General features: G+C 50.4%; 1 protein-coding gene across 1 annotated transcript in view; it reads left to right on the top strand.

The window, feature by feature from the left end:
- ptpn2b (protein tyrosine phosphatase non-receptor type 2b) overlaps positions 1-19,781 on the top strand; it is an 85,191-nt gene that overhangs the window by 46,471 nt on the left and 18,939 nt on the right. The window contains exons 7-8 of the mRNA XM_041869321.2: positions 2,969-3,130; positions 5,764-5,978. Of these exons, the coding sequence (XP_041725255.1) occupies positions 2,969-3,130; positions 5,764-5,978 (377 nt within the window). The remainder of the gene's footprint in view (positions 1-2,968; positions 3,131-5,763; positions 5,979-19,781) is intronic.

Below are 19,781 nucleotides of genomic sequence, written 5' to 3'. Positions count from 1 at the left end.
CTGTTAGCTAGCTGGGGAGAGGGAGGAGACTACCTGTAGCTCCATTAGACTGTTAGCTAGCTGGGGAGAGGAGGAGACTACCTGTAGCTCCATTAGACTGTTAGCTAGCTGGGGAGAGGAGGAGACTACCTGTAGCTCCATTAGACTGTTAGCTAGCTGGGGAGAGTGAGGAGACTACCTGTAGCTCCATTAGACTGTTAGCTAGCTGGGGAGAGTGAGGAGACTACCTGTAGCTCCATTAGACTGTTAGCTAGCTGGGGAGAGTGAGGAGACTACCTGTAGCTCCATTAGACTGTTAGCTAGCTGGGGGAGAGTGAGGAGACTACCTGTAGCTCCATTAGACTGTTAGCTAGCTGGGGAGAGTGAGGAGACTACCTGTAGCTCCATTAGACTGTTAGCTAGCTGGGGGAGAGTGAGGAGACTACCTGTAGCTCCATTAGACTGTTAGCTAGCTGGGGAGAGTGAGGAGACTACCTGTAGCTCCATTAGACTGTTAGCTAGCTGGGGAGAGTGAGGAGACTACCTGTAGCTCCATTAGACTGTTAGCTAGCTGGGGAGAGTGAGGAGACTACCTGTAGCTCCATTAGACTGTTAGCTAGCTGGGGAGAGGAGGAGACTACCTGTAGCTCCATTAGACTGTTAGCTAGCTGGGGAGAGTGAGGAGACACCTGTGGCTCCATTAGACTGTTAGCTAGCTGGGGAGAGTGAGGAGACTACCTGTAGCTCCATTAGAGCTGTTAGCTAGCTGGGGAGAGTGAGGAGACTACCTGTAGCTCCATTAGACTGTTAGCTAGCTGGGGAGAGTGAGGAGACTACCTGTAGCTCCATTAGACTGTTAGCTAGCTGGGGGAGAGTGAGGAGACTACCTGTAGCTCCATTAGACTGTTAGCTAGCTGGGGAGAGGAGGAGACTACCTGTAGCTCCATTAGACTGTTAGCTAGCTGGGGAGAGGGAGGAGACTACCTGTAGCTCCATTAGACTGTTAGCTAGCTGGGGAGAGGAGGAGACTACCTGTAGCTCCATTAGACTGTTAGCTAGCTGGGGAGAGGAGGAGACTACCTGTAGCTCCATTAGACTGTTAGCTAGCTGGGGAGAGGAGGAGACTACCTGTAGCTCCATTAGACTGTTAGCTAGCTGGGGAGAGGAGGAGACCACCTGTAGCTCCATTAGACTGTTAGCTAGCTGGGGAGAGTGAGGAGACTACCTGTAGCTCCATTAGACTGTTAGCTAGCTGGGGAGAGGAGGAGACTACCTGTAGCTCCATTAGACTGTTAGCTAGCTGGGGGAGAGTGAGGAGACTACCTGTAGCTCCATTAGACTGTTAGCTAGCTGGGGAGAGGGAGGAGACTACCTGTAGCTCCATTAGACTGTTAGCTAGCTGGGGAGAGGGAGGAGACTACCTGTAGCTCCATTAGACTGTTAGCTAGCTGGGGAGAGTGAGGAGACTACCTGTAGCTCCATTAGACTGTTAGCTAGCTGGGGGAGAGTGAGGAGACTACCTGTAGCTCCATTAGACTGTTAGCTAGCTGGGAGAGTGGAGGAGACTACCTGAAGCTCCATTAGACTGTTAGCTAGCTGGGGAGAGTGAGGAGACTACCTGTAGCTCCATTAGACTGTTAGCTAGCTGGGGAGAGTGAGGAGACTACCTGTAGCTCCATTAGACTGTTAGCTAGCTGGGGAGAGTGAGGAGACTACCTGTAGCTCCATTAGACTGTTAGCTAGCTGGGGAGAGTGAGGAGACTACCTGTAGCTCCATTAGACTGTTAGCTAGCTGGGGAGAGTGAGGAGACTACCTGTAGCTCCATTAGACTGTTAGCTAGCTGGGGAGAGTGAGGAGACTACCTGTAGCTCCATTAGACTGTTAGCTAGCTGGGGAGAGTGAGGAGACTACCTGTAGCTCCATTAGACTGTTAGCTAGCTGGGGAGAGTGAGGAGACTACCTGTAGCTCCATTAGACTGTTAGCTAGCTGGGGAGAGTGAGGAGACTACCTGTAGCTCCATTAGACTGTTAGCTAGCTGGGGAGAGTGAGGAGACTACCTGTGGCTCCATTAGACTGTTAGCTAGCTGGGGAGAGTGAGAGACTACCTGTAGCTCCATTAGACTGTTAGCTAGCTGGGGAGAGTGAGAGACTACCTGTAGCTCCATTAGACTGTTAGCTAGCTGGGAGAGTGAGGAGACTACCTGTAGCTCCATTAGACTGTTAGCTAGCTGGGGAGAGTGAGGAGACTACCTGTAGCTCCATTAGACTGTTAGCTAGCTGGGGAGAGTGAGGAGACTACCTGTAGCTCCATTAGACTGTTAGCTAGCTGGGGAGAGTGAGGAGACTACCTGTAGCTCCATTAGACTGTTAGCTAGCTGGGGAGAGTGAGGAGACTACCTGTAGCTCCATTAGACTGTTAGCTAGCTGGGGAGAGTGAGAGACTACCTGTAGCTCCATTAGACTGTTAGCTAGCTGGGGAGAGTGGGAGACTACCTGTAGCTCCATTAGACTGTTAGCTAGCTGGGGAGAGTGAGGAGACTACCTGTACTCCATTAGACTGTTAGCTAGCTGGGGAGAGTGAGGAGACTACCTGTAGCTCCATTAGACTGTTAGCTAGCTGGGGAGAGGAGGAGACTACCTGTAGCTCCATTAGACTGTTAGCTAGCTGGGGAGAGTGAGGAGACTACCTGTAGCTCCATTAGACTGTTAGCTAGCTGGGGAGAGCGAGGAGACTACCTGTAGCTCCATTATCATCTTGTTTGACAGCCATGCTTTAAACACTATTTCAGTGTGATGGCTCGATACTGTATTATATGTGGAGCATAGATTTCTAACCTGATTTGCCTTTCTTAATTGATAGTTGGATTGAATTGGATGGAATAGCATGATGAGCATGTTAAGGAAAAGGAATGTTCACAGCCAACAAACACATCTTCAGCTCTCAACCATTGAACCTGTGGTTTCTTTGTCTGTCTCTGTGGTGTCAGATGGACAAGAGGAAAGACCCATTGTCTGTGGACATCAAGGCCGTGCTGCTGGACATGAGGAAGTACCGTATGGGTCTGATCCAGACTCCTGACCAGTTACGCTTCTCCTACAGGGCTGTCCTGGAGGGAGCCAAGTACATCATGGGGGACTGCTCTATACAGGTAACACCTAACCCTCTCTAGGACAAGTAGATACTTCTCCTACAGGGCTGTCCTGGAGGGAGCCAAGTACATCATGAGGGGGACTGCTCTGTACAGGTAACACCTAACCCTCTCTAGGACAAGTAGATACTTCTCCTACAGGGGGCTGTCCTGGAGGGAGCCAAGTACATCATGGGGGACTGCTCTATACAGGTAACACCTAACCCTCTCTAGGACAAGTAGATACTTCTCCTACAGGGCTGTCCTGGAGGGAGCCAAGTACATCATGGGGGACTGCTCTGTACAGGTAACACCTAACCCTCTCTAGGACAAGTAGATACTTCTCCTACAGGGCTGTCCTGGAGGGAGCCAAGTACATCATGGGGGACTGCTCTGTACAGGTAACACCTAACCCTCTCTAGGACAAGTAGATACTTCTCCTACAGGGCTGTCCTGGAGGGAGCCAAGTACATCATGGGGGACTGCTCTGTACAGGTAACACCTAACCCTCTCTAGGACAAGTAGATACTTCTCCTACAGGGCTGTCCTGGAGGGAGCCAAGTACATCATGGGGGACTGCTCTATAGTACAGGTGGATAGCACACCTAGCTACAGGTGGATAACACACCTGGATAACACACCTAGCTACAGGTGGATAACACACCTGGATAACACACCTAGCCACAGGTGGATAACACACCTAGCTACAGGTGGATAACACACCTAGCCACAGGTGGATAACACACCTAGCCACAGGTGGAGAACACACCTAGCTACAGGTGGATAACACACCTAGCTACAGGTGGAGAACACACCTAGCCACAGGTGGATAACACACCTAGCCACAGGTGGATAACACACCTAGCTACAGGTGGATAACACACCTAGCCACAGGTGGAGAACACAACTAGCCACAGGTGGATAACACACCTAGCTACAGGTGGATAACACACCTAGCCACAGGTGGATAACACACCTAGCTACAGGTGGATAACACACCTAGCCACAGGTGGATAACACACCTAGCCACAGGTGGATAACACACCTAGCCACAGGTGGATAACACACCTAGCCACAGGTGGATAACACACCTAGCCACAGGTGGATAACACACCTAGCTACAGGTGGATAACACACCTAGCCACAGGTGGATAACACACCTAGCCACAGGTGGATAACACACCTAGCTACAGGTGGATAACACACCTAGCTACAGGTGGAGAACACACCTAGCCACAGGTGGATAACACACCTAGCCACAGGTGGATAACACACCTAGCCACAGGTGGATAACACACCTAGCCACAGGTGGATAACACACCTAGCTACAGGTGGATAACACACCTAGCCACAGGTGGATAACACACCTAGCCACAGGTGGATAACACACCTAGCCACAGGTGGATAACACACCTAGCCACAGGTGGATAACACACACCTAGCCACAGGTGGATAACACACCTAGCTACAGGTGGATAACACACCTAGCCACAGGTGGATAACACACCTAGCCACAGGTGGATAACACACCTAGCCACAGGTGGATAACACACCTAGCCACAGGTGGATAACACACCTAGCCACAGGTGGATAACACACCTAGCCACAGGTGGATAACACACCTAGCTACAGGTGGATAACACACCTAGCCACAGGTGGAGAACACACCTAGCCACAGGTGGAGAACACACCTAGCCACAGGTGGATAACACACCTAGCTACAGGTGGATAACACACCTAGCCACAGGTGGAGAACACACCTAGCTACAGGTGGATAACACACCTAGCTACAGGTGGATAACACACCTAGCCACAGGTGGATAACACACCTAGCCACAGGTGGATAACACACCTGGATAACACAGGTGGATAACACACCTGGATAACACAGGTGGATAACACACCTAGCCACAGGTGGATAACACACCTAGCCACAGGTGGATAACACACCTAGCCACAGGTGGATAACACACCTAGCCACAGGTGGATAACACACCTGGATAACACAGGTGGATAACACACCTAGCCACAGGTGGATAACACACCTGGATAACACAGGTGGATAACACACCTAGCCACAGGTGGATAACACACCTAGCCACAGGTGGATAACACACCTAGCCACAGGTGGATAACACACCTAGCCACAGGTGGAGAACACACCTAGCCACAGGTGGAGAACACACCTAGCCACAGGTGGATAACACACCTAGCCACAGGTGGATAACACACCTAGCTACAGGTGGATAACACACCTAGCTACAGGTGGATAACACACCTAGCCACAGGTGGATAACACACCTAGCCACAGGTGGATAACACACCTAGCCACAGGTGGATAACACACCTAGCCACAGGTGGATAACACACCTAGCCACAGGTGGATAACACACCTAGCTACAGGTGGATAACACACCTAGCTACAGGTGGATAACACACCTAGCCACAGGTGGATAACACACCTAGCCACAGGTGGATAACACACCTAGCTAGCTGGAGGGAGCCAAGTACATCATGGGGGACTCCTCTCCTCTGCAAGTAGAGCACCTGTGAGGTGGCTGGCTCAGAGGCAAAGTGACTTCAAGTTCTATTTGAGTTAATCTGTCTCTCTTTTCCTCCCCTCTTTCGCTCCCCTCTTTCTCTGTTTCCTCTAGAAAATGTGGCGTGAGTTGTCTAAAGAGGACCAGGAGCCAGTGTCTGATTCTGAATCCCCTCCTCCTGCCCAGCCACACTCCAAGTGTCCCCTGGAGAAATACAATGGCAGCCGGGTGTCCCGGGGGGAAGAGGAGGGGGACGCGAAGCTGGGGGAGAGGACGACGGGGACAGAGTCACCATATAATGAACAGGACATGGACGGGAGCACAACTAAGTGAGTATTGTCTGGTAGTAGGGGGATGTAGTAGAGACTGTCTGGTAGTAGGGGGATGTAGTAGAGACTGGCTGGTAGTAGGGGGATGTAGTAGAGACTGTCTGGTAGTAGGGGGATGTAGTAGAGACTGGCTGGTAGTAGGGGGATGTAGTAGAGACTGTCTGGTAGTAGGGGGATGTAGTAGAGACTGTCTGGTAGTAGGGGGATGTAGTAGAGACTGACTATCTGGTAGTAGGGGGATGTAGTAGAGACTGACTATCTGGTAGTAGGGGGATGTAGTGGAGACTGGCTGGTAGTAGGGGGATGTAGTAGAGACTGGCTGGTAGTAGGGGGGTGTAGTGGAGACTGTCTGGTAGTAGGGGATGTAGTAGAGACTGACTGGTAGTAGGGGGATGTAGTAGAGACTGTCTGGTAGTAGGGGATGTAGTAGAGACTGTCTGGTAGTAGGGGATGTAGTAGAGACTGGCTGGTAGTAGGGGGATGTAGTAGAGACTGACTATCTGGTAGTAGGGGGATGTAGTAGAGACTGACTATCTGGTAGTAGGGGGATGTAGTGGAGACTGGCTGGTAGTAGGGGGATGTAGTGGAGACTGACTGGTAGTAGGGGGATGTAGTAGAGACTGACTGGTAGTAGGGGGATGTAGTAGAGACTGTCTGGTAGTAGGGGGATGTAGTAGAGACTGTCTGGTAGTAGGGGGATGTAGTAGAGACTGGCTGGTAGTAGGGGGATGTAGTAGAGACTGACTATCTGGTAGTAGGGGGATGTAGTAGAGACTGTCTGGTAGTAGGGGGATGTAGTAGAGACTGACTGGTAGTAGGGGATGTAGTAGAGACTGACTGGTAGTAGGGGATGTAGTAGAGACTGGCTGGTAGTAGGGGATGTAGTAGAGACTGGCTGGTAGTAGGGGGATGTAGTAGAGACTGGCTGGTAGTAGGGGGATGTAGTAGAGACTGACTGTCTGGTAGTAGGGGGATGTAGTAGAGACTGACTGTCTGGTAGTAGGGGGATGTAGTAGAGACTGGCTGGTAGTAGGGGATGTAGTAGAGACTGTCTGGTAGTAGGGGATGTAGTAGAGACTGTCTGGTAGTAGGGGGGATGTAGTGAGACTGTCTGGTAGTAGGGGGATGTAGTAGAGACTGTCTGGTAGTAGGGGGATGTAGTAGAGACTGGCTGGTAGTAGGGGGATGTAGTAGAGACTGTCTGGTAGTAGGGGGATGTAGTAGAGACTGGCTGGTAGTAGGGGATGTAGTAGAGACTGTCTGGTAGTAGGGGGATGTAGTAGAGACTGTCTGGTAGTAGGGGATGTAGTAGAGACTGTCTGGTAGTAGGGGGATGTAGTAGAGACTGGCTGGTATTAGGGGGATGTAGTAGAGACTGGCTGGTAGTAGGGGATGTAGTAGAGACTGGCTGGTAGTGGGGGATGTAGTAGAGACTGTCTGGTAGTAGGGGATGTAGTAGAGACTGGCTGGTAGTAGGGGATGTAGTAGAGACTGTCTGGTAGTAGGGGATGTAGTAGAGACTGTCTGGTAGTAGGGGATGTAGTAGAGACTGGCTGGTAGTAGGGGGATGTAGTAGAGACTGTCTGGTAGTAGGGGATGTAGTAGAGACTGGCTGGTAGTAGGGGGATGTAGTAGAGACTGACTGTCTGGTAGTAGGGGATGTAGTAGAGACCTGGTAGTAGGGGATGTAGTAGAGACTGTCTGGTAGTAGGGGGATGTAGTAGAGACTGTCTGGTAGTAGGGGATGTAGTAGAGACTGACTGGTAGTAGGGGATGTAGTAGAGACTGTCTGGTAGTAGGGGGATGTAGTAGAGACTGGCTGGTAGTAGGGGGATGTAGTAGAGACTGACTGGTAGTAGGGGGATGTAGTAGAGACTGGCTGGTAGTAGGGGGATGTAGTAGAGACTGACTGTCTGGTAGTAGGGGGATGTAGTAGAGACTGTCTGGTAGTAGGGGGATGTAGTAGAGACTGTCTGGTAGTAGGGGGATGTAGTGGAGACAGACTGGCTGGTAGTAGGGGGATGTAGTAGAGACTGTCTGGTAGTAGGGGGATGTAGTAGAGACTGTCTGGTAGTAGGGGGATGTAGTAGAGACTGGCTGGTAGTAGGGGATGTGGTAGAGACTGTCTGGTAGTAGGGGATGTAGTGGGAGACAGACTGGCTGGTAGTAGGGGATGTAGTAGAGACTGGCTGGTAGTAGGGGGGATGTAGTGGAGACTGTCTGGTAGTAGGGGGATGTAGTAGAGACTGTCTGGTAGTAGGGGGGATGTAGTAGAGACTGGCTGGTAGTAGGGGATGTAGTAGAGACTGGCTGGTAGTAGGGGATGTAGTAGAGACTGTCTGGTAGTAGGGGGATGTAGTAGAGACTGGCTGGTAGTAGGGGATGTAGTAGAGACTGTCTGGTAGTAGGGGATGTAGTGGAGACTGTCTGGTAGTAGGGGGATGTAGTAGAGACTGACTGGTAGTAGGGGGGATGTAGTAGAGACTGTCTGGTAGTAGGGGATGTAGTAGAGACTGTCTGGTAGTAGGGGGATGTAGTAGAGACTGTCTGGTAGTAGGGGGATGTAGTAGAGACTGTCTGGTAGTAGGGGATGTAGTAGAGACTGTCTGGTAGTAGGGGGATGTAGTAGAGACTGGCTGGTAGTAGGGGGATGTAGTAGAGACTGTCTGGTAGTAGGGGGATGTAGTAGAGACTGTCTGGTAGTAGGGGGATGTAGTAGAGACTGGCTGGTAGTAGGGGATGTAGTAGAGACTGGCTGGTAGTAGGGGGATGTAGTAGAGACTGGCTGGTAGTAGGGGGATGTAGTAGAGACTGTCTGGGAGTAGGGGGATGTAGTAGAGACTGTCTGGTAGTAGGGGGATGTAGTAGAGACTGACTGGTAGTAGGGGGATGTAGTAGAGACTGTCTGGTAGTAGGGAGATGTAGTAGAGACTGTCTGGTAGTAGGGGGATGTAGTAGAGACTGACTGGTAGTAGGGGGATGTAGTAAAGACTGTCTGGTAGTAGGGGGATGTAGTAGAGACTGTCTGGTAGTAGGGGATGTAGTAGAGACTGTCTGGTAGTAGGGGATGTAGTAGAGACTGTCTGGTAGTAGGGGGATGTAGTAGAGACTGACTGGTAGTAGGGGGATGTAGTAGAGACTGTCTGGTAGTAGGGGATGTAGTAGAGACTGGCTGGTAGTAGGGGGATGTAGTAGAGACTGTCTGGGAGTAGGGGGGATGTAGTAGAGACTGTCTGGTAGTAGGGGGATGTAGTAGAGACGTAGTAGGGGGATGTAGTAGAGACTGTCTGGTAGTAGGGGGATGTAGTAGAGACGTAGTAGGGGGATGTAGTAGAGACTGTCTGGTAGTAGGGGGATGTAGTAGAGACTGTCTGGTAGTAGGGGGATGTAGTAGAGACTGTCTGGTAGTAGGGGGATGTAGTAGAGACTGTCTGGTAGTAGGGGGATGTAGTAGAGACTGTCTGGTAGTAGGGGGATGTAGTAGAGACTGTCTGGTAGTAGGAGGATGTAGTAGAGACTGTCTGGTAGTAGGGGGATGTAGTAGAGACTGGCTGGTAGTAGGGGGATGTAGTAGAGACTGTCTGGTAGTAGGGGATGTAGTAGAGACTGGCTGGTAGTAGGGGATGTAGTAGAGACTGTCTGGGAGTAGGGGGATGTAGTAGAGACTGTCTGGTAGTAGGGGATGTAGTAGAGACTGACTGGTAGTAGGGGATGTAGTAGAGACTGTCTGGTAGTAGGAGATGTAGTAGAGACTGTCTGGTAGTAGGGGGATGTAGTAGAGACTGACTGGTAGTAGGGGATGTAGTAAAGACTGTCTGGTAGTAGGGGATGTAGTAGAGACTGTCTGGTAGTAGGGGATGTAGTAGAGACTGTCTGGTAGTAGGGGATGTAGTAGAGACTGTCTGGTAGTAGGGGGATGTAGTAGAGACTGACTGGTAGTAGGGGATGTAGTAGAGACTGTCTGGTAGTAGGGGATGTAGTAGAGACTGTCTGGTAGTAGGGGATGTAGTAGAGACTGACTGTCTGGTAGTAGGGGGATGTAGTAGAGACTGACTGGTAGTAGGGGATGTAGTAGAGACTGTCTGGTAGTAGGGGGATGTAGTAGAGACTGTCTGGTAGTAGGGGGGGATGTAGTAGAGACTGGCTGGTAGTAGGGGGATGTAGTAGAGACTGTCTGGTAGTAGGGGATGTAGTGGGAGACTGTCTGGTAGTAGGGGATGTAGTAGAGACTGTCTGGTAGTAGGGGATGTAAGTAGAGACTGTCTGGTAGTAGGGGATGTAGTAGAGACTGTCTGGTAGTAGGGGGATGTAGTAGAGACTGTCTGGTAGTAGGGGGATGTAGTGGAGACTGTCTGGTAGTAGGGGGATGTAGTAGAGACTGACTGACTGGTAGTAGGGGATGTAGTAGAGACTGTCTGGTAGTAGGGGGATGTAGTAGAGACTGTCTGGTAGTAGGGGATGTAGTAGAGACTGTCTGGTAGTAGGGGATGTAGTAGAGACTGTCTGGTAGTAGGGGGATGTAGTAGAGACTGTCTGGTAGTAGGGGGATGTAGTAGAGACTGACTGACTGGTAGTAGGGGGATGTAGTAGAGACTGTCTGGTAGTAGGGGGATGTAGTAGAGACTGTCTGGTAGTAGGGGGATGTAGTAGAGACTGACTGACTGGTAGTAGGGGATGTAGTGGAGACTGTCTGGTAGTAGGGGATGTAGTAGAGACTGACTGGTAGTAGGGGGGATGTAGTAGAGACTGTCTGGTAGTAGGGGATGTAGTAGAGACTGTCTGGTAGTAGGGGGATGTAGTAGAGACTGTCTGGTAGTAGGGGATGTAGTAGAGACTGTCTGGTAGTAGGGGATGTAGTAGAGACTGTCTGGTAGTAGGGGGATGTAGTAGAGACTGTCTGGTAGTAGGGGATGTAGTAGAGACTGTCTGGTAGTAGGGGGATGTAGTAGAGACTGTCTGGTAGTAGGGGATGTAGTAGAGACTGGCTGGTAGTAGGGGGATGTAGTAGAGACTGTCTGGTAGTAGGGGGATGTAGTAGAGACTGGCTGGTAGTAGGGGATGTAGTAGAGACTGTCTGGGAGTAGGGGGATGTAGTAGAGACTGTCTGGTAGTAGGGGATGTAGTAGAGACTGACTGGTAGTAGGGGGGATGTAGTAGAGACTGTCTGGTAGTAGGGAGATGTAGTAGAGACTGTCTGGTAGTAGGGGGATGTAGTAGAGACTGACTGGTAGTAGGGGATGTAGTAAAGACTGTCTGGTAGTAGGGGATGTAGTAGAGACTGTCTGGTAGTAGGGGATGTAGTAGAGACTGTCTGGTAGTAGGGGATGTAGTAGAGACTGTCTGGTAGTAGGGGATGTAGAGAGACTGACTGGTAGTAGGGGGATGTAGTAGAGACTGTCTGGTAGTAGGGGGATGTAGTAGAGACTGGCTGGTAGTAGGGGGATGTAGTAGAGACTGTCTGGGAGTAGGGGGATGTAGTAGAGACTGTCTGGTAGTAGGGGGATGTAGTAGAGACGTAGTAGGGGGATGTAGTAGAGACTGTCTGGTAGTAGGGGGATGTAGTAGAGACGTAGTAGGGGGATGTAGTAGAGACTGTCTGGTAGTAGGGGGATGTAGTAGAGACTGTCTGGTAGTAGGGGGATGTAGTGGAGACTGTCTGGTAGTAGGGGGATGTAGTAGAGACTGACTGACTGGTAGTAGGGGGATGTAGTAGAGACTGTCTGGTAGTAGGGGGATGTAGTAGAGACTGTCTGGTAGTAGGGGGATGTAGTAGAGACTGTCTGGTAGTAGGGGGATGTAGTAGAGACTGTCTGGTAGTAGGGGGATGTAGTAGAGACTGACTGACTGGTAGTAGGGGGATGTAGTAGAGACTGTCTGGTAGTAGGGGGATGTAGTAGAGACTGGCTGGTAGTAGGGGATGTAGTAGAGACTGTCTGGTAGTAGGGGATGTAGTAGAGACTGTCTGGTAGTAGGGGATGTAGTAGAGACTGACTGTCTGGTAGTAGGGGGATGTAGTAGAGACTGACTGGTAGTAGGGGGATGTAGTAGAGACTGACTGGTAGTAGGGGATGTAGTAGAGACTGGCTGGTAGTAGGGGATGTAGTAGAGACTGGCTGGTAGTAGGGGGATGTAGTAGAGACTGGCTGGTAGTAGGGGGATGTAGTAGAGACTGGCTGGTAGTAGGGGGATGTAGTAGAGACTGACTGTCTGGTAGTAGGGGGATGTAGTAGAGACTGACTGTCTGGTAGTAGGGGGATGTAGTAGAGACTGGCTGGTAGTAGGGGGATGTAGTAGAGACTGTCTGGTAGTAGGGGGATGTAGTAGAGACTGGCTGGTAGTAGGGGATGTAGTAGAGACTGGCTGGTAGTAGGGGGATGTAGTAGAGACTGTCTGGTAGTAGGGGGATGTAGTAGAGACTGTCTGGTAGTAGGGGATGTAGTAGAGACTGTCTGGGAGTAGGGGGATGTAGTAGAGACTGTCTGGTAGTAGGGGATGTAGTAGAGACTGACTGGTAGTAGGGGGATGTAGTAGAGACTGTCTGGTAGTAGGAGATGTAGTAGAGACTGTCTGGTAGTAGGGGGATGTAGTAGAGACTGACTGGTAGTAGGGGATGTAGTAGAGACTGTCTGGTAGTAGGGGGATGTAGTAGAGACTGTCTGGTAGTAGGGGATGTAGTAGAGACTGACTGGTAGTAGGGGGATGTAGTAGAGACTGTCTGGTAGTAGGGGGATGTAGTAGAGACTGTCTGGTAGTAGGGGGATGTAGTAGAGACTGACTGTCTGGTAGTAGGGGGATGTAGTAGAGACTGGCTGGTAGTAGGGGGATGTAGTAGAGACTGACTGGTAGTAGGGGGATGTAGTAGAGACTGTCTGGTAGTAGGGGGATGTAGTAGAGACTGTCTGGTAGTAGGGGGATGTAGTAGATACTGTCTGGTAGTAGGGGGATGTAGTAGAGACTGGCTGGTAGTAGGGGGATGTAGTAGAGACTGGCTGGTAGTAGGGGGATGTAGTAGAGACTGACTGTCTGGTAGTAGGGGGATGTAGTAGAGACTGTCCTGTAGTAGGGGGATGTAGTAGAGACTGACTGGTAGTAGGGGGATGTAGTAGAGACTGGCTGGTAGTAGGGGATGTAGTAGAGACTGTCTGGTAGTAGGGGATGTAGTAGAGACTGTCTGGTAGTAGGGGGATGTAGTAGAGACTGACTGGTAGTAGGGGATGTAGTGGAGACTGGCTGGTAGTAGGGGATGTAGTAGAGACTGGCTGGTAGTAGGGGGATGTAGTAGAGACTGTCTGGTAGTAGGGGATGTAGTAGAGACTGTCTGGTAGTAGGGGATGTAGTAGAGACTGGCTGGTAGTAGGGGATGTAGTAGAGACTGACTGGTAGTAGAGGGATGTAGTGAGACTGTCTGGTAGTAGGGGATGTAGTGGAGACTGTCTGGTAGTAGGGGATGTAGTAGAGACTGTCTGGTAGTAGGGGGATGTAGTAGAACTGTCTGGTAGTAGGGGGATGTAGTAGAGACTGTCTGGTAGTAGGGGGATGTAGTAGAGACTGTCTGGTAGTAGGGGATGTAGTAGAGACTGTCTGGTAGTAGCGGGATGTAGTAGAGACTGGCTGGTAGTAGGGGGATGTAGTAGAGACTGACTGGTAGTAGGGGGATGTAGTAGAGACTGGCTGGTAGTAGGGGGATGTAGTAGAGACTGACTGTCTGGTAGTGGGATGTAGTAGAGACTGTCTGGTAGTAGGGGGATGTAGTAGAGACTGTCTGGTAGTAGGGGATGTAGTAGAGACTGACTGGTAGTAGGGGAATGTAGTAGAGACTGACTCTCTGGTAGTAGGGGGGTGTAGTAGAGACTGACTGTCTGGTAGTAGGGGGGTGTAGTAGAGACTGACTGTCTGGTAGTAGGGGGGTGTAGTAGAGACTGGCTGGTAGTAGGGGGATGTAGTAGAGACTGACTGGTAGTAGGGGGATGTAGTAGAGACTGTCTGGTAGTAGGGGATGTAGTAGAGACTGTCTGGTAGTAGGGGATGTAGTAGAGACTGTCTGGTAGTAGGGGGATGTAGTAGAGACTGGCTGGTAGTAGGGGATGTAGTAGAGACTGTCTGGTAGTAGGGGGATATAGTAGAGACTGTCTGGTAGTAGGGGGATGTAGTGGAGACAGACTGACTGGTAGTAGGGGGATGTAGTAGAGACTGACTGGTAGTAGGGGGATGTAGTAGAGACTGTCTGGTAGTAGGGGGATGTAGTAGAGACTGTCTGGTAGTAGGGGGATGTAGTAGAGACTGTCTGGTAGTAGGGGGATGTAGTAGAGACTGGCTGGTAGTAAGGGGATGTAGTAGAGACTGGCTGGTAGTAGGGGGATGTAGTAGAGACTGGCTGGTAGTAGGGGGATGTAGTAGAGACTGGCTGGTAGTAAGGGGATGTAGTAGAGACTGGCTGGTAGTAGGGGGATGTAGTAGAGACTGTCTGGTAGTAAGGGGATGTAGTAGAGACTGTCTGGTAGTAAGGGGATGTAGTAGAGACTGTCTGGTAGTAGGGGGATGTAGTAGAGACTGACTGTCTGGTAGTAGGGGGATGTAGTAGAGACTGTCTGGTAGTAGGGGGATGTAGTAGAGACTGTCTGGTAGTAGGGGGATGTAGTAGAGACTGGCTGGTAGTAAGGGGATGTAGTAGAGACTGGCTGGTAGTAGGGGGATGTAGTAGAGACTGTCTGGTAGTAGGGGATGTAGTAGAGACTGGCTGGTAGTAAGGGATGTAGTAGAGACTGGCTGGTAGTAGGGGGATGTAGTAGAGACTGTCTGGTAGTAAGGGGATGTAGTAGAGACTGTCTGGTAGTAGGGGGATGTAGTAGAGACTGACTGTCTGGTAGTAGGGGATGTAGTAGAGACTGTCTGGTAGTAGGGGATGTAGTAGAGACTGTCTGGTAGTAGGGGGATGTAGTAGAGACTGGCTGGTAGTAGGGGGATGTAGTAGAGACTGGCTGGTAGTAGGGGGATGTAGTAGATACTGACTGGTAGTAGGGGGATGTAGTAGAGACTGGCTGGTAGTAGGGGGATGTAGTAGAGACTGGCTGGTAGTAGGGGGATGTAGTAGAGACTGTCTGGTAGTAGGGGGATGTAGTAGAGACTGTCTGGTAGTAGAGACTGTCTGGTAGTAGGGGGATGTAGTAGAGACTGTCTGGTATTAGGGGGATGTAGTAGAGACTGGCTGGTAGTAGGGGGATGTAGTAGAGACTGACTGGTAGTAGGGGATGTAGTAGAGACTGGCTGGTAGTAGGGGATGGCAGTAGAGACTGACTGTCTGGTAGTAGGGGGATGTAGTAGAGACTGTCTGGTAGTAGGGGGATGTAGTAGAGACTGACTGGTAGTAGGGGGATGTAGTAGAGACTGGCTGGTAGTAGGGGGGTGTAGTAGAGACTGACTGGTAGTAGGGGGATGTAGTAGAGACAGACTGTCTGGTAGTAGGGGGATGTAGTAGAGACTGGCTGGTAGTAGGGGGATGTAGTAGAGACTGGCTGGTAGTAGGGGGATGTAGTAGAGACTGTCTGGTAGTAGGGGATGTAGTAGAGACCGTCTGGTAGTAGGGGATGTAGTAGAGACTGACTGTCTGGTAGTAGGGGGATGTAGTAGAGACTGACTGGTAGTAGGGGGATGTAGTAGAGACTGTCTGGTAGTAGGGGGATATAGTAGAGACTGACTGGTAGTAGGGGGGTGTAGTAGAGACTGACTGGTAGTAGGGGGATGTAGTAGAGACTGACTGGTAGTAGGGGGGTGTAGTAGAGACTGACTGGTAGTAGGGGGATGTAGTAGAGACTGACTGTCTGGTAGTAGGGGGATGTAGTAGAGACTGGCTGGTAGTAGGGGGATGTAGTAGAGACTGGTAGTAGGGGGATGTAGTAGAGACTGACTGGCTGGTAGTAGGAGGATGTAGTAGAGACTGTCTGGTAGTAGGGGGATGTAGTAGAGACTGGACTGGTAGTAGGGGATGTAGTAGAGACTGTCTGGTAGTAGGGGATATAGTACAGACTGACTGGTAGTAGGGGGATGTAGTCGAGACTGACTGGTAGTAGGGGGATGTAGTAGAGACTGTCTGGTAGTAGGGGGATGTAGTAGAGACTGTCTGGTAGTAGGGGGATGTAGTGGAGACAGACTGGCTGGTAGTAGGGGGATGTAGTAGAGACTGACTGTCTGGTAGTAGGGGGATGTAGTAGAGACTGGCTGGTAGTAGGGGGATGTAGTAGAGACTGTCTGGTAGTAGGGGGATGTAGTGGAGACAGACTGGCTGGTAGTAGGGGGATGTAGTAGAGACTGACTGTCTGGTAGTAGGGGGATGTAGTAGAGACTGGCTGGTAGTAGGGGATGTAGTAGAGACTGGCTGGTAGTAGGGGATGTAGTAGAGACTGTCTGGTAGTAGGGGATGTAGTAGAGACTGGCTGGTAGTAGGGGGATGTAGTAGAGACTGTCTGGTAGTAGGGGATATAGTAGAGACTGACTGGTAGTAGGGGGTGTAGTAGAGACTGACTGGTAGTAGGGGATGTAGTAGAGACTGACTGGTAGTAGGGGTGTAAGTAGAGACTGACTGGTAGTAGGGGGATGTAGTAGAGACTGACTGTCTGGTAGTAGGGGATGTAGTAGAGACTGGCTGGTAGTAGGGGGATGTAGTAGAGACTGTAGTAGGGGGGATATAGTAGAGACCGACTGGCTGGTAGTAGGAGGATGTAGTAGAGACTGTCTGGTAGTAGGGGATGTAGGAGACTGGCTGGTAGTAGGGGGATGTAGTAGAGACTGGCTGGTAGTAGGGGATGTAGTAGAGACTGTCTGGTAGTAGGGGGATGTAGTAGAGACTGTCTGGTAGTAGGGGGATGTAGTAGAGACTGACTGGTAGTAGGGGGATGTGTAGAGACTGTCTGGTAGTAGGGGATGTAGTAGAGACTGTCTGGTAGTAGGGGAGATGTAGTAGATACTGTCTGGTAGTAGGGGATGTAGTAGAGACTGACTGGTAGTAGGGGGATGTAGTAGAGACTGGCTGGTAGTAGGGGGATGTAGTAGAGACTGACTGTCTGGTAGTAGGGGATGTAGTAGAGACTGTCCTGTAGTAGGGATGTAGATAGAGACTGACTGGTAGTAGGGGATGTAGTGAGACTGGCTGGTAGAGGGATGTAGTAGAGACTGTCTGGTAGTAGGGGATGTAGTAGAAACTGTCTAGTAAGTAGGGATGTAGTAGAGACTGCTGGTAGTAGGGGATGTAGTGGAGACTGGCTGGTAGTAGGGGGATGTAGTAGAGACCGGCTGGTAGTAAGGGGGATGTAGTAGAGACTGTCTGGTAGTAGGGGATGTAAGTAGAGACTGTCTGGTAGTAGGGGGATGTAGTAGAGACTGGCTGGTAGTAGGGGATGTAGTAGAGACTGACTGGTAGTAGGGGATGTAGTGGAGACTGTCTGGTAGTAGGGGGATGTAGTGGAGACTGTCTGGTAGTAGGGGGATGTAGTAGAGACTGTCTGGTAGTAGGGGATGTAGTAGAGACTGGCTGGTAGTAGGGGAATGTAGTAGAGACTGGCTGGTAGTAGGGGGATGTAGTAGAGACACTGTCTGGTAGTAGGGGATGTAGTAGAGACTGTCTGGTAGTAGGGGGATGTAGTAGAGACTGTCTGGTAGTAGGGGGATGTAGTAGAGACTGACTGGTAGTAGGGGGATGTAGTAGAGACTGACTCTCTGGTAGTAGGGGGGTGTAGTAGAGACTGACTGTCTGGTAGTAGATGTAGTAGAGACCGTCTGGTAGTAGGGGATGTAGTAGAGCTGCTGGTAGTAGGGGATGTAGTAGAGACTGGCTGGTAGTAGGGGGATGTAGTAGAGACTGTCTGGTAGTAGGGGGATGTAGTAGAGACTGTCTGGTAGTAGGGGGATGTAGTAGACTGTCTGGTAGTAGGGGGATGTAGTAGAGACTGGCTGGTAGTAGGGGGATGTAGTAGAGACTGCTCTGGTAGTAAGGGTATAGTAGAGACTGTCTGGTAGTAGGGGATGTAGTGGAGACAGACTGACTGGTAGTAGGGGATGTAGTAGAGACTGGCTGGTAGTAGGGGGATGTAGTAGAGACTGTCTGGTAGTAGGGGTAATGTAGTAGAGACTGTCTGGTAGTAGGGGATGTAGTAGAGACTGTCTGGTAGTAGGGGATGTAGTAGAGACTGGCTGGTAGTAGGGGGATGTAGTAGAGACTGGCTGGTAGTAGGGGATGTAGTAGAGACTGGCTGGTAGTAGGGGATGTAGTAGAGACTGGCTGGTAGTAGGGGGATGTAGTAGAGACTGGCTGGTAGTAGGGGGATGTAGTGAGAAGACTGTCTGGTAGTAGGGGGATGTAGTAGAGACTGTCTGGTAGTAGGGGATGTAGTAGAGACTGTCTGGTAGTAGGGGATGTAGTAGGATGACTGTCTAGTAGTAGGGGATGTAGTAGAGACTGTCTGGTAGTAGGGGATGTAGTAGAGACTGTCTGGTAGTAAGGGGATGTAGTAGAGACTGGCTGGTAGTAAGGGCATGTAGCAGAGACTGGCTGGTAGTAGGGGGATGTAGTAGAGACTGTCTGGTAGTAGGGGATGTAGTAGAGACTGGCTGGTAGTAGGGGGATGTAGTAGAGACTATCTGGTAGTGAAGGGATGTAGTAGAGACTGTCTGGTAGTAAGGGATGTAGTAGAGACTGTCTGGTAGTAGGGGGATGTAGTAGAGACTGACTGTCTGGTAGTAGGGGGGATGTAGTAGAGACTGGGTCTGGTAGTAGGGGGATGTAGTAGAGACTGTCTGGTAGTAGGGGGATGTAGTAGAGACTGGCTGGTAGTAGGGGATGTAGTAGAGACTGGCTGGTAGTGGATTAAGTAGTCTGTCTGGTAGTAGGGGGATGTAGTAGAGACTGGCTGGTAGTAGGGGATGTAGTAGAGACTGGCTGGTAGTAGGGGGATGTAGTAGAGACTGTCTGGTAGTACAGGGGATGTAGTAGAGACTGTCTGGTAGTAGAGATGTCTGGTAGTAAGGGATGTAGTAGAGACTGCTCTGTTATTAGGGGATATAAGTAGAGACTGGCTGGTAGTAGGGGATGTAGTAGAGACTGACTGGTAGTAGGGGATTAGTAGAGACTGGCTGTAGTAGGGGATTAGTAGAGACTGACTGTCTTAGTGGGGGATGTATAAACTGTCTGTAGTAGGGGGATGTAGTAGAGATGACTGGTAGTAGGGGGATGTAGTAGAGACTGGCTGGTAGTAGGGGGTGTAGTAGAGACTGACTGGTAGTAGGGGATGTAGTAGAGACAGACTGTCTGTAGTAGGGGATGTAGTAGAGACTGGCTGGTAGTAGGGGGATGTAGTAGAGACTGGCTGGTAGTAGGGGATGTAGTAGAGACTGTCTGGTAGTAGGGGATGTAGTAGGGACTGTCTGTAGTAGGGGATGTAGTAGAGACTGCTGTCTGGTAGTAGGGGATTAGTAGAGACTGGCTGGTAGTAGGGGATGTAGTAGAGACTGTCTGGTAGTAGGGATTAAGTAGAGACTGACTGGTAGTGTGTATCGAAGACTGATAGTAGTAGGGATTAGTAGAGACTGATTAGTAGGGGTTATAGGACTATGTGTGTATTTGGCTGTCTAGTAGTAGATGTATGATGCTTTGGATATGATAGTATAAGGGGGATGTAGTCGAACTGACTGGTTAGTAGGGAGGATGTCGTCGAGACTGCTCTGTAGTAGGGGAATCTAGTAGGGCTGGTTAGTAGGGGATGTAGTAAGACTGTCTGGTAGTAGGGGGATATAGTACAGAACCCTGACTGGTAG

Source organism: Coregonus clupeaformis, unplaced genomic scaffold, assembly GCF_020615455.1.
Source record: "Coregonus clupeaformis isolate EN_2021a unplaced genomic scaffold, ASM2061545v1 scaf0187, whole genome shotgun sequence".
In the NCBI taxonomy this organism is placed as follows: domain Eukaryota; kingdom Metazoa; phylum Chordata; class Actinopteri; order Salmoniformes; family Salmonidae; genus Coregonus; species Coregonus clupeaformis.
This window is presented reverse-complemented; position numbering and strand designations above follow the sequence as displayed.